General features: G+C 42.4%; 1 protein-coding gene across 2 annotated transcripts in view; it reads left to right on the forward strand.

The window, feature by feature from the left end:
* Usf3 (upstream transcription factor family member 3) overlaps positions 1–14,355 on the forward strand; it is a 52,270-nt gene that overhangs the window by 13,519 nt on the left and 24,396 nt on the right. The window contains exons 2-4 of one of the 2 annotated variants that reach the window (XM_021184405.3): positions 10,031–10,147; positions 11,730–11,794; positions 12,853–12,881. In XM_021184405.3, coding sequence (XP_021040064.1) covers positions 11,748–11,794; positions 12,853–12,881 — 76 coding nt within the window. In that variant the 5' untranslated portion in view covers positions 10,031–10,147; positions 11,730–11,747. Of the gene's footprint in view, positions 1–10,030; positions 10,148–11,729; positions 11,795–12,253; positions 12,392–12,852; positions 12,882–14,355 lie in introns of those variants that run through there. The other variant, XM_029470300.2, reaches the window with a different exon arrangement.

A 14,355-nucleotide genomic window follows, 5' to 3' on the forward strand; every position in this document is an offset into this window, starting at 1 on the left:
GGCAGCAACAGGAAGCTGAGAGATCGCATTTCCATTCACATGCAGGAGGCAGCGACTGGGAGCTGGAAGAGGGGCAAAGCTGCAAACTCTCAAAACCCACCCCTCCAGCAAGGCTCCACCTCCTAAGGATTCCACAATGTCCGCAACAGCGCCACCAACTGGAGACCAAGGGGTCAAATATATGAGCCCATGGGGGACATTTTTTATTCTTATCACCACAAGGACTTTATACATTGTTCTTTTCCAGCATCATTTTCAGTAGGAAAGAGGGGAGGGAATAAAATATATTTACTAATGCAGCTATAATGGGTAATAAAGACTTTTAGCTATTAAAAGAAAATGATAAATGTGTGATGGATATTTGGAAGTACATGATGGCTGTCACGAATTTCAATGTAAAAGGTGTTTCAGAGTCAAGCACGGCATGGTTTCATTCTTACGAAAATTTCCATTGAGTACATATAGATAACTCTGTAGAAAGCCCAGAAAACTCTATGTCAAATTGATGTCCAGTGGAAGAATACAGGGTGGGTTAGATAATGGTGACTACCTTCATTCTGGGAGAAAGGGATTAGGGAATGGGGGTAATATAGGAGATATTAGGGTTTTTTTTGGTTTTTTGTTTGTTTGTTTGTTTGTTTGTTTTGAGACAGGGTTTCTCTGTATAGCCCTGGCTGTCCTTGAACTCACTTTGTAGACCAGGCTGGCCTCAAACTCGGAAATCCACCTGCCTCTGCCTCCCGAGTGCGGGGATTAAAGGCATGCCCCACCAACACCCAGCTAGGGGTATTTTTTTATTAATTTGTTTTGGGGTGGCTTTTTTTTTTTGGAGGTTTTTATTTTGTTTATTTTTACTTATTTGTGTTAGGGTGAATCCAGGGTCTTGTGCATGTTAACTGTGTCCTGCACAGCACATCTCCAGCTCCCTTTAACAATGACAGTGTTACATTTGACTGAGACCAAATTTGAACCCTGAGAAAATATGTAGAAAAAAATATATTTTACAGTAGAAATATATGCATGTTAAATCAATTAAATTTGTTTATATATATATTCAGTATATATAAACTATATATATATATTCTTCTTATTCTGTCCTTCAGAAGGTATTCTGTATTTTTATAAACATATATGTATGTTCTTCCTGTCCTACAGGTAGGTATTTTATACGAGATTTGAAGCAGCTTTATATATACTAATATTAGTTTACTAGGGCTATTATACCAACATACCATAGCCGGTGTGGCTTAAATAACAGGAATTGTTTTTCTCACAGCTCTAGACCAGCAGCACCGTCCAACTGTTGGCAGAATGCATCTCTAACGCTTAGCTTGCAGGCTAGGCTTTTTCTGTCTTTACAGAATGGTCCCTCTACTGCATTGTCTGTTTCCTAATCTCATGAAACTGCACAGCCAGATAGATTACAGCACACTCTGACTCCATTTTAACCTGACCACCTTTTAAAGGTCTCCCTTCCTCCCTTTCTTCCTTCCTTCATTTTCTTTTGGTTTGGTTTTGGTTTTGGTTTTTTGAGACAAGGTTACTCTGTGTAGTCCTAGCTGTCCTGGATTTTACTCTGGAGTCTAGGCTGGCCTCTAACTCAGAAATCAGCCTGCCTCTGCCTCCCAAATTGCTGGGATTATTAAAGGCATGGGCCACCACTGCTTGGCTTGTTTTTGTCTTTTGAGACAAAGTTTCAACTCTGTAGCCTGGGTTAAATTGACACTGCAGAGATCCCCTGCCTCTGCCTCATAAATGCTGGGATTAAAGGTGTGTACTACAGTGCTTGGCAGGAACCTATTTCTAGGGCTTCAACATATACCTTGTGTAAGGTACAGAATCTAGCTCTCTCAAGTAGATAGATAAATACTGTTGCATAGATTCACTGTGTCATATGGTGGAAGTACTAGGTTGAACTATCTGAAGCTACAGTAAAAAAGCAGAAACAGGGCTTAGGGATATAGCTCAGTGGTAGATCCCTTCCTAGCATGTGGAAGGCCCTGGGTTTGATTGCCAGCACTCTAGAAAAAAAAAAGTGTCAGATGGTTCAACATAAGGCTATGGCATTTAATTAACGTCCTTTTGATGAGTCTTTCATGCATTTTCTTCTCAAAATAATTCAAATGACACTGTAGTGAATACCCTTGAATAAAGTGGTTTTTTACATATGTGGATATACCTGTAGGGTGAAATTATTGGAGTTACTGCAGCAAAGGAGAGATAATGTGTTTCTGTGGACCACTTGTGAGCTGAGCAAGAGGAAGCTGGCCTGGGGCCTGTTCTGCAAGCTTTCCTGGCAGGGGCAAGACCATGCCAGCAGAAAGGACCTGTGCTCTGAGAGCAGAGGTGGAGTGGGAGAGAGTGCGAGGAACTGACTGGTACCCACGGCAAGGGAGCTGCATCTAGACCTGAAGAGGAATACTGTGTGGCCTCTTCTTTCAGTGTGACAGCTACTAATGTGCACACAGATAATTGCACATGTGAGGAGAAATGTCTGATCGACACCACCAGGTGTTAAAGGTAGAGGGACACTCCATAAGACAGACAATATTTGGGCAACTGAATTTTTAAAGAAGCCTTTGAGTTAGTTCTCTTTGAGTTTACTTATGAAATAAATTTTGCATTGAGAGTATTTGTAGTTCACAGTGAGAAGATGAGAAAAGGCTATATATAGTATGTCACACTGTTTGCAGTGGTTATCTGTGAAGAGTGTAGCAAAGAAACTTTCTCTTTAACTCCATATATTTCTTTATGATTTGAAAGTAGGGTGGGGTTTTTTTATGTTAAGGGCTTGCTTGTATAGTTTAAAAATAAAATTCAAAATTGTTGTGTGGAAATTATGCTTGTGGCTTATTTCCCCACCCCCACCCCAACCATACAGGTTAGCTGAGATTCACCACGAAAAGCAGTTCTAACCTGGGGGCAGGAGTTTGTTCGTTCACGTTCCTTTAATAAGTATCCCGGCAGTTCAACTCTGACATTAGCACCACACAGGATGGTCATGGGATTGGCGGGAAGGAGCCAACAGACATTGTTGAAAGATACAAGATCTCTTTAGGGGCAGAGAAAGTCAGAACTGCAGACAGACAGAAGTTACATGAAGCAGAAAACAACCAGACACAGCAACATTCATTCCCTCTGGGATGTAGACAGCAGCTGCTGGAAACACATGCAGACGAAGGATTCTTGCTGTGACAAGGACCACTGTTCTGCACCTGCAGGACATAAAGGTTGTGCTCTACATAACAGAATTTGGCCATAGATGTTAGCCAGTGAAGATGGAACTGTTAATTTCCACAAATACTTAAGATGGTGTTTGCCCCATGAGAAAGTCAACTTATCATTTTAGGGCCAGAGTGTGTCCTGTATTAAGCAATGCATGAGCCTATGTCCAGAGGCTGCTAGGTTGAAGGAGTTAAACCATGGGGAAGTAGTGAGAACACATTCCGGGGAAAGAGTTTTCTAACCCAAGATGCTGGAAAGGACCGCAAATAAGCACAGAGAGCAAAGTTGGCCACAGCATGAAGCAGGATGTGTGTGCTTTGCTGGGTCTGTGGTATGTGGAGAAATGCTCCTGGTCACTATGAAGCAGGATGTGTGTGCAGTGCTGGGGCTGTGGTATGTGGAGAAATGCTCCTGGTCACTATGAAGAAGGTTGCAGAGTTGCTCACAGACTGCCATTTTGGAAAAAGTGGATACACAAAGAAGAAAACTTCCAGAAGAATCCACAGTGATTGTTGTTGAAAGATGCAATAGAGAATAGTGTGAGTGTTTATGAATTTCTTTGTTTCCTAGGCACGTATATTTACTATCAGGAAAGACAAGTAGAGCAAGGTGATCAACGTAAGTAGAGCTCATTTTGGTGTAGAGCAGAAAACTGATCCAAGTGTAGTTATGGCCCAGTCTCCGTGAGTCACACTCTTGTCTGGTGGGCTGAAGTCATTTTTAACTGAGGAGCTTTACACTTTGGAAGACTAAGGGACAAGGAGGCAGGACAAGGTGCAGGAGAGGGCACTGGGGAATTAATATGACTAAAGTAAGTTATTTAAGTTATGTGCAAGTGGGAAAGGTCATAGTGAAACTTGTTGCTTCATAGTGTCAATGTATACCAAGAAAATCTTAAAGAGATAATAGAATGTGTATCTATCTGTGTAATCATTCCAAAAAACATTTAAAGTACGTATAAAACATTTTAGAATGCATTAAATAATAGCAAGCCAGAATTAAATATTAGAGGCTGAAAATATTGTCTTTAAGTAAGATATTGTAACCTTTTTTTCTACTTTATTTATGTCTATTTGTTTGTTTATTTATTTTGAGGCAGGGTCTCTCTACTTAGCCCTGGCTGTTCTAGAACTTGCTATGTAGACCAAGCTGAACTTGAACTCACAGAGATCCACTTGCTTGCCTTCCAAGTGCTAGGATTAAAGCTATGCACCACCACACCCAGTTTACTAATTTATTCTAAAGGCTTATTTTTATTCTCTGTGTGTAAGCATTTTTGCCTGAATGTGCACTGTGTGTGTGGTACTCGGAGACCAGAGGAGGGCATTGGATGCCCTGGCGCTGTTGTTTTGTTTTGGTGAGACAGTGTTTATCTTAGCTCAACCTTGGTTTACTAGCCTGGCTGGCCTCACAGACATACAGTGCTCCTCCAGTCTCACCCTCTCCAGTGTTGGCTAACAAGCCTGTGTGACCTTGGCAGACTTGCTCTCCTTTCCTCCCCTCCCCTTCCCCTTCCCCTTTTCCTTCTCCTTCCTCTTCCTTCCCCTTCCCTTCCCTCCACTGTCCTTCTTTCTCCTCTTCTCCCCTTCCCCCTCCCCTTCTTTCCTTTCTATTATTTATATTTTTACATTTTTTTTTCTTTTGGAAGGCATACCCTGCTGCCATGGGTATGGGTGGAGGTCAAAGGACAACTTGTGGGAGACTGTCTCTCTTTCCACTGTGTGGGTCCTGGGGATCAAACTCAGAGAACACAGGTGGTCAACTTTTACCTGCTAAGCCCCTTCTTCTTCTCCTCCTCCTCCTTCTCTCCCCTCTCCCCACTCCTCCCCTCTCCCCTCTGCCTTCTTTTCTTTTTTGGAATAGATAGACTCATCCATTTGGCCTCTTAACTCTTCTACCTCCCTAATGTTGCAGTGAAAAGTATGTACCACCACACCTAGAAGTTTCATTTCCTTTCTTCCCTCCTTTCTTTCTTTTCTTTTTTCTTGTCTTGTCTGTCTTTCTCTTTCTTTCTTTCTTTCTTTCTTTCTTTCTTTCTTTCTTTCTTTCCTTCTTTCCTTCTTTCCTTCTTTCCTTCTTTCCTTCTTCCTTTTTAATTACACATTTTTATTAGGGGCATGCATACATGCTTGCATGCGGAGGTCTGAGGATAACTTGCAGAAATCATTTCTCTTCCCCCATGTGGATCCTGGGATAGGACTCACGCTGTTAAGTCTGGAGGCAAGCATCTTTGCCCACTGAGCCATCTCACCAACCCCTTTCACTTTCTTTTTTTTTTTTTAAAGATTTATTTATTTATTATATGTAAGTACACTGTAGCTGTCTGTCTTCAGACGCACCAGAAGAGGGCATCAGATCTCATTACGGGTGGTTGTGAGCCACCATGTGGTTGCTGGGATTTGAACTTGGGACCTTTGGAAGAGCAGTTAATGCTCTTACCCACTGAGCCATCTCACCAGCCCCCCCCCCTTTCACTTTCTTTATGGTATCATTTGAAGCACAAAAGTTCTTACGCTTAATGAAGTTCAGTTTATTTATTTTAATATAGCTGGTTATACCTAACAGTTGTATGATATTAGACATGACATGAATTAAACATGTTATTAATATTTATTTCTAATTACACATATAGGTATGTGTGCTGCCCATCCATTTTGATTATTCCAGCTTTGTAGTGAGCTTTGAAACTGGACTCTCCAGCTTTGCTCCCCTTCCCAGTCTCCCACTTTTAAACTGTCAGTACTAGAATTCCAGTTAACATTCTAACCCACTTAAAGCAAGTGATTTGGATATTTTGTTGTAGGAAAGAAACTAAATAAGATTGCTTTTGTGTGTACATGGCGTTGGGTAGAGGTTTTTGCTTTCTAAGTTTCCTAGCCTGAGATGATAGCTCACACCTGTAATCCTAGCAGTTGGAAGGCTGAGGCAGGAGCATCAGATCAAGAGCAGACTGGGATGTATAATAAGTGCTAGTTTGTGCTAGATGAGACTGTCTGGAAAAGAAAAGAGAGAGAAAAGAAAGAAAAAGATGAAGGGGGTGCATTGTGCACCGTGTTCAGTCTCAGTGAGCACTCCCGTGGTTTTAGTGCACATAGTGGTGTAATCATCATCACAGTCAACCTTAGCACATTTTATCACCTAGAAAAGAAACTCCAACCATTACCTGTTTCCTGTTTCCGGGAACCTGATGTCTAAGAGCTGGCCACTAAAGGCAGCAAGTGCTGAGGCCAAAGACTACCATGAACAGATCCAGGATTTCACAAAGTGCGCACTTTTTAGTGATGTAGAGAGAGGAAACTGCCTTGGTCAGCAAGACAGGAAGATCCCGGCACTGGTCAGACACGGGGGAGGGTCTGAATGCTAAGCTATTCTAAGCTGTGCAAAGGTAGCTGTCTACCTACCAGAGTGTACCTGGGCCTTCTTTTAGAAAAAAATCCACCATGCTCTTTGCTATTTAGGAAACTGTCCAGATACCAGTGACAAGCACAAAATGTTCAGCTGACTGTCTAGTGACTGTCTGTCCTGTGGTGTCTGTAATTTGTGCCAGTAGCACTTAGTGGACAAAATGGCAAGCCATCAATAGGAAAATAGATAAACAGCCAGTGTTGAAGATTCATACATCTATGTTCATAGAAAGGAGCTGACTCCTGAAGAAAGTATACATTTATATTAAACTGAGTGTAAGCTTGTCACAGGAGAATTCAGCTAATACATCTATATAAAGTCCAGTGGGGGAAACAGGAAAGTAATTACCTCAGAAACTAGAAAGGGATTGACTAGGGAAGGCCAAGAAAGAATTAATTGATAGTAATATCATAGTTTGATGAGGTTTGAATCATAGAAATGTGTGCATCTGTCAAAGCTCACTGAATGCTGTACTTAAGATATCTGCAATTTGTGTGTGTTTTACCTCAAGGCTGAAAAAGTGATAGAAACTGTGATTTGATGTAGGAGACCTAAGGACCACGTCAGAGTCAAGCCAGGCCCTAACCTGATTCCCAGTGATTTTTCTTCCCATGAAGATAGAATAGCTCATAGATTATTAATATAATATTTTAGCATCTGTCTTTAAAGATTCATGGCACTTTAACTGTTTTAGGAAGTATGTTTATTTAGTCATGTAAATACTGTATTTAAAATGCATGTGAGCTGGATGTGTGACTCGGGGGTCCAAGGCTCTGCCCCAGTGCCAAGAGGAGGAGAAAAGCCATGTCTGCATTTGTAGATTAATTGGTAAGTAGACAAAGATTTATGATAATGTAGTCCCTTATTCTGGTTATTTTTTAACATAAGGAATGTAAATTTTGGAGGTTGGAGAGATGGCTCCGTCAGTAAAGGCCGTGCTGTGCAAGCATGGGAAACAGCGTTCACATCACCTGCACCCGCGTGTAAGCCAGGCACGGGGCACGTACCTGCAGTTCCAGTGCTGAGGGAAGAGGCAGGGACACCACTGGGGCCCTGCTACCTAGCCAGCTAGCCAAACCAGAGGCCTCAAGTTTCAGTGTCTGCCCATCAACCCCGAGGTCCTCACTTCTGTCTCTCTGACAGGAGCTCACCAGGTCACCCTAGCTTACCTGGAATTCATAATCCTCCAGCTTACATTTCCTCAGTGCTGTGATTACATCCATGTGCCACCATAACAGATTGTGTATTGTGTGTGTGTGTGTGTGTGTGTGTGTGTGCACGTGTGTGTGTGTGTGTGTGAGAATTTCCATGGAGTTTTTAAGTATAGAATCATGTCATCTACAAATAGAAATAATTTAACTTTTCCCTTTCTAATCTATATCACTTTTAGATCTTTTTGAGAGCATATGTACGTATGTGACATATGTATGTATATGGATTTGTATATGCGCATGTGTGGGAGCAGGTATACTTACCTGTACATGTACATATGTGTCGTATGTATGTATATGGATGTGTGCATGTGTGGGAACATGTATACTTACCTGTACATGTCCATATGAAGATCAGAGGTTGGCTTTGCGTGTCTTCCTCTATCACCCTTTACTTTATGTTTTTAAAGAAAGGTCTCTCATTTTTCTTGGAGCTTGTTATTTCAGCAGAACTTGCTGAGCAGTGAGCCTCTGGGATCTGTCTCCATCATGCTGGGAGTACAGCATGTACTGCTCAACCCAGCTTTTTGTTCTTTAAATGTGGGTGCTAAGGATCTGAGCTTGGGGCCTTATGTTTGTACAGCAAGCCCTTTGTCCACCGAGCCACTTCCCCAAGCCCTAGTTTTAAGGTTTTTTTTGAGAAGCCTCCCTATTAATTTCCATAGTGGCTACAATAGTTTACACACCCTTGAATAGCATTTTTATTATAATAAGGAACAGCGAAAGGATGTCTACTTTCTTCACTTTTACTTAATACAGCCTTAGCTAGAGCGAGATGACAAGATAGAAAGCTTTGAAAGCGGGCAATAAAATGGAGAGCAATAGAGAAAGCTCTGTGGCCTCCACAGTGGCTGCACTACACACTCACGTGTATACACCACACATACACATAAACTGCACACATAGAAGTGCATGCATGTGCACACACAGAAATACACAAGACAAAAAATCTAACTAAAAAGAGAATTTCCATATATATATATATATATATATATATATATATATATGACCCATTTTGGGGAATATACACAAAGGATTGTATCCGCTATTATAGAGACACTTGCCCATCCATGTTTGTTGTTGCTCTCTTCAAAATAGCACAGATATAAAACCAGCCTGGAAGTCCATCAACAGATGAACAAATGTACACACACACACAACATAGGCTTTTATTCAGTTGTAAAGAAAAATTAAGTTAGGAAATGTGCAGGAAATGAATGGAACTAAAAAATATTTTAAGTAAGGTAACCTAGAATCAGAAACGTAAATCCCACATGTTCTCTCTCACCTGTGGGCCCACAGACAGAAAGCACAGTGAGGTAATTCTTATTATCTATGCTTGGGAAACATTATCCTAAAATAGAAAGAAAGAGAAGAAAGGAGAAAGGGCCATCTCCCAGGAAGACTTAGAATTCTAGACCCCCTGCTCTTCCTCACATGTAGGTCTGGCACAGAGCTGTGAAGTGTGTCTTTTGTCCCCTCCTCTGTTCACAGGTCTTTAGCCTACCTTCCTAGTGCTGAGCAAGTCACTCCCTAAGGGAGCAAGAGGATCAGAGTTAGAATCCCCAAAACCCACACATACCAGGTGGGCATGGTGGCTCGGACTGTGGAGACAGGGTGCCTAGAACAGGCCAGCTATGGAGACTGGCCATATTGACAGGAAACTCTGAGTCTAGTTGAGAGTCATTGCCACTAAAAGAATTAAGCAGAGGGGATCACCCTTGGAGCTCCTCATGTGTGCACATTCTCACATATACTCACATGTGCCCACACACTTGTAACCACGTACCACACAATGTGTATACACATGTGAAGAAGAAATAAAATTTAAATAAGGGAAATGGAAGGAAAGATAATTTTAGAATTGACGGTGGGTCTTAATATTAGACATAACATGGAGGTCTTTGGAAATCCATGGGTAGTGAGGGCTCAAGGGACCATGAGCATACAGAATTAAAACGTGTGTACATGCTGTCCCTTGCCTGTAGGTCTCCCCCCCCCCCCCTTTATGGTTTACCCACTGGAGAAGGGTGTTTTGAGAGTAACTGCATTCACTTGCTTTCCAGTGGTGGGGAATGATCAGGGATATCCTTCTTGCCACTAAAACTTGCCTGCATGCTATCAGTTGCCAGCTTCATCTCATGGATACTTGGTGGCTATAAACTCTCATTGGTTTTTCTTTTTTGTAGTAAGAAGAAAACATAACCTATAGAGACCATCTTCTGGCAGAAGATGATAGATTTGAATCAGAAAGAGGAGGTGTTGGAAGCCAGGAATCTAACGTGAAGAAACTCTGCAAGCCCTGGGTGAGAAGGGAGACGGGTCATTTGTGTGCTTGCTTGCTGGCTTGTCCCCACGGTACGGTTCCGTGCTTATCCACTGCAGGGCTTCTCTAGGCCTTAGGCAGCTTCACCAGCTAGAAGGAGACGTGGAACAGGAACAGGCTGCAGAAGTGAGTTGTTTTTGAAAAACATTGTAAGGCTTTTTTTGTTTTTAATTGTGGTGTGCACACCCCATGGCGTGTGTGGCGTATAGAAACAACTCGGCAGGGGTTGGTTCCTCTTTCTGTGTGCGCTCGGCATGGAACTCGGATTGTCAGGCTTGGTAGCAGACACTTTCACCTGCTAAGCCATCTTGCTAGGCCTGGAGATGAGTTGTGACTCCATCTTCTCCAAGGCCGTATCAGTCAGTGTTTCCTGTCAGCTTCTTGTCTGCCTTCCCTCCTTCTGCCCTCCTCCTTTCTAGGGCTGGGGCTTATTGTGAAATAGAGCCTTTCCTAGGCCTTTCTTGCTTCCAGGCACCACGTGTGTGCGTGCATGTGTGCGTTGTGCCTTCCTGGCATTCTTTTGCTCCCTTCTCAAAGCAGCCCAGTTATATAGAACTAAAGTTCCAAGAGTCTGCCCACAACCAAACAGCTAGGAAGGGGTACAACCAGGTTTTAAACCCATGCTTTCTGAGTTTACTTCTATACTTATTACCTCCCTTCCCTCCCCTTCCCAGAAGAGGGGTCATGGGGAGTGTTGCATTTCTATCTTTCCCTTGTAGCCCAACAGGTACCCTACCTTGGTGGCCTCTTTTTGTTCAGTGTATCCCGAGAACATTTTCCCTTTCAAACTATGGAAAGTCAGCGAGGAGAAGGGAATCCCCAGTAGGACTGCTGACCTTGTACAGCTCTGCACGCGTGTGTTAACTCTTCTGTCTCCAGGCTTTTCCCATTTACGTATAGATTGCCCTATAGGACATCAGTTTCTAACCAGGTAGTGGTGTATGCCATAATTCCAACATTCAGGAAGCTGAGGCAGGGGGGATTACAAGTTTGAGGCCATCCTGGACTACATAATGAGACTCTCTGAAAAGAGAGAGGGCCAAGAGGAAAAAGAAGGAAAGAAGAAAGAGGAAAATTCATGGTCTTCATATATTTTTCACACTCACATTTTAGTGAGTCTCCATGGATAACTGAGACTTGTGACACTTGGAAATTGAAGGAAGCCTAACTGTGGTTTGCATCTGCTAGTTAGACTAGTGTTTGGCCTTTGCCGTTTCTGGAGAGGATCGGGCAGTGTGTTCTCTTCCTTCTTGCTGGCCAAGTGCTTTACCAGTGGCAGCTTACTCTGAAGCTCATGCTAGTCTGGCACCTGCCAGGCCTCCCAGGCTGGCCCTAACTCATGATCCTCCTGTCTCTGCCCTCCTAGTGTTGGGATCTCCAACTTGCATTCTATTTCCTTAGATCTCCTTTCATCTACAACATCCAGTAAAGTATGTTTCTGTGGGTTTTCTGTTTGTTTTGTTTTGTTTTTTTTGGTATTGAAATAGAATTGGCATTTGATTTCTCTAAACTTTAGAAGAGCTAAACATCTTGGAGTATATCTGTCTTTTATCCCTTTGTAGAGTCCTATCACTCTCACCATGCCAGAAATGACAGAGCATGAGACGCCTACGAAAAAGCAGCACAGGTATGTATCCACAGCCCCAAATAATATCACGTAGGCAGGTAAAAAGCAGAATTAGTTCCAATATGTGTGGATGGGTAGAAATAGATTTACTGAAAGATTCACATAGCTAGAATTTACCTGGCTTTATTCTCTCTGAAGCCTGAGAAGAGTGATCATCAGTAGTTAAAACATTGTATCAAATCTATGTAACATGTTTGCTTTCTAAGGACATTTTCACTGGCATCCTGTATTCCTTTTGTAGCTCCTGAAACATTTAGATTGTATTTAATTTGTAACATTATAATCCATTAATGAAAATATACATAGCATTACTTTCATTTTCTTATAGGCCCTCTTCTGAGTTTCCAGCATTTAAGCAATGTCTGCCTAGAATTGTGTGGCCACTGCTTTCCCCCCCCCCTTTTTTTTTTTTAAGATTTGTCTATTTCATGTATGTGAGTACATTGTCACTGTCCCCAGACACACCAGAAGAGGGCATCAGGTCCCCATTACAGATGGTTGTGAGCCAGCCACCGTGTGGTCTACTCAGGACCTCTGGAAGAAAAGTCAGTGCCTCCAACCACTGAGTGGTATCTCCAGCCCAAGCCACTGCCTTTAGTAAGGTTAAAAGTACTATATTCTCTTCCGTTTCCAAAGAGCTATTAGTGAAAGCTAATACGTTGGGTAATTATGCAAAAAGGGAAAGTCAATGTCCTTAGTAGAAATGTTAAGTAAATGTAAGCGTTGGATAACCTGAGTCCACAGGTGGGAAGATGGCTTGGATGCAGTCTGCACCCTGCATGCTCTTCCCACCGCATCTGCCTTGGCAGAATCGGGAATCTCGGAGCTACACTGCACCACTGCTCCCCTCCACTGGTCTGCTGCAGCTTCCCCCAGCAGTCTACAATGAAATTGCATGTTCAGATAGTGCTTGATTCTACTCTAAGTGTGTGATTTCTGGGTATCAGTAAATCAATGTAATAAATACAGTTTTATAGCATTTGTTTTTATGGCTATGAAAACTGAAAAATGTTTTTCAGTTCTCTTCCTATTACCTGTCTTTGTCCTTTCTGTTTCAGGAAGAAGAACCGAGAGACACACAATGCAGGTACGTGCAGTGACTTGAACTCTGCTGCAATCACTTATGCCATGGTTGATTACAAGTTTTTATGTGGTAAACATGGAATTATTTGTTACATTTTAGAAAGGGCAACCTAATTGTTTTTATTGACAAAATATTCCCAGAGCCTCGTGGAGCTGGCTGCATAACATCTGATTCATAGCCTATTTTGGATTTGTTATGAAATTAGAGTATTTTGGGGCTAGTATTGGAAGGGGTTTCCCCCCAGGACACTGGGACAGTGAAGGTTATGTCTGCTCATGGTCCAGAGGAGCAGTCCCCTGAAGAGGGGGGCATGAGCAGTGGGCTGTTTGCATGTGGCAGTCTTCCTTCTCACAAAGTCTGTGTGGCCCTAGCTGGCCTGAAACTCACAAAGGTCCACCTGCGGCTCCCTCCTGAGTGCTGGCGTTACAGGCTTGTGCTATTGTGCCTAGTGAGTGTGGACAACGTTCTATAGACTCCTGTCATAGAAACAAATGTATAAAGATGGTCTTATCTCTAATGTTAGATTACAGGCCACAGCCAGCCAAGTGTACAGTGTTAATTGTGTGTCCATTTTTACTTTGGCATATTACATATTACAGACATGGTTTTCTGTACTCAAAAAAAGGTAAAGTTAGTTTCTTTTTTTTTCCCCTTAAGATTTATTTATTTATTTTATGTATATGAGTACACTGTAGCTGTCTTCACACACACCAGAAGAGGGCATCAGATCCCATTACAGATGGTTGTGGGCCACCATGTGGTTGCTGGGAATTGACCTCAGGACCTCTGGAAGAGCAGTCAGTGCTCTTCACCGCTCAGCCATCTCTCCAGCCCAGTGTGTTAAATTTTTATTATTTTTTAATTATGTGTGTGTGTTGGTATATGCAGGTGCCCACAGAGATTTAGATCCCCTAGGAGCTGGCATTACAGTTGGTTGTAAACCACCTAATGTGTGTGCTAGGAACTGACTCAGGTTCTCTAGGAGAGAGAGCAAAACAGCCTCCCAGCCGCACAGCCATCTCTCCAGCCCAAGAGGCCTGCTTTCACTTTCATCGTCTTATAGAAATTACTTAAATGAACTCCCTTGTATTCTTACTTGTTTTAAGAGTTTTAGCATGTCAGTCTGGAACATTCTGGCAGTTAATTTACAAGTTGTCAGTTGTCCTGTACTCTAGATTTCATTTCTGTAGCCATGATAAAATATCCTGACCAAAGGCAGCCTAGGGGAGGAGCAGATTTCTTTGACTTACAGTTCCAACTTGCTGTTCATCACTGACGGAAGCGAGCGCAAGGCAGGGGCAGCTAGTCGCATCATATCCATAGCCATAAACACATTCTTGCTTGTTTTCAGCTACCTTTCTCTATTCTTATACCATTCAGGACCTCTACCTAGGGAATGGAGTTGCCCACAATGGACTAGGCAGTTAAGACAGTTCCCACAGATATGACCACAGGACAACCTAGATAATTCCTCATT

Source organism: Mus caroli, unplaced genomic scaffold, assembly GCF_978045245.1.
Source record: "Mus caroli unplaced genomic scaffold, Mus_caroli_1 scaffold_17, whole genome shotgun sequence".
Classification (NCBI taxonomy): Eukaryota; Metazoa; Chordata; class Mammalia; order Rodentia; family Muridae; genus Mus; species Mus caroli.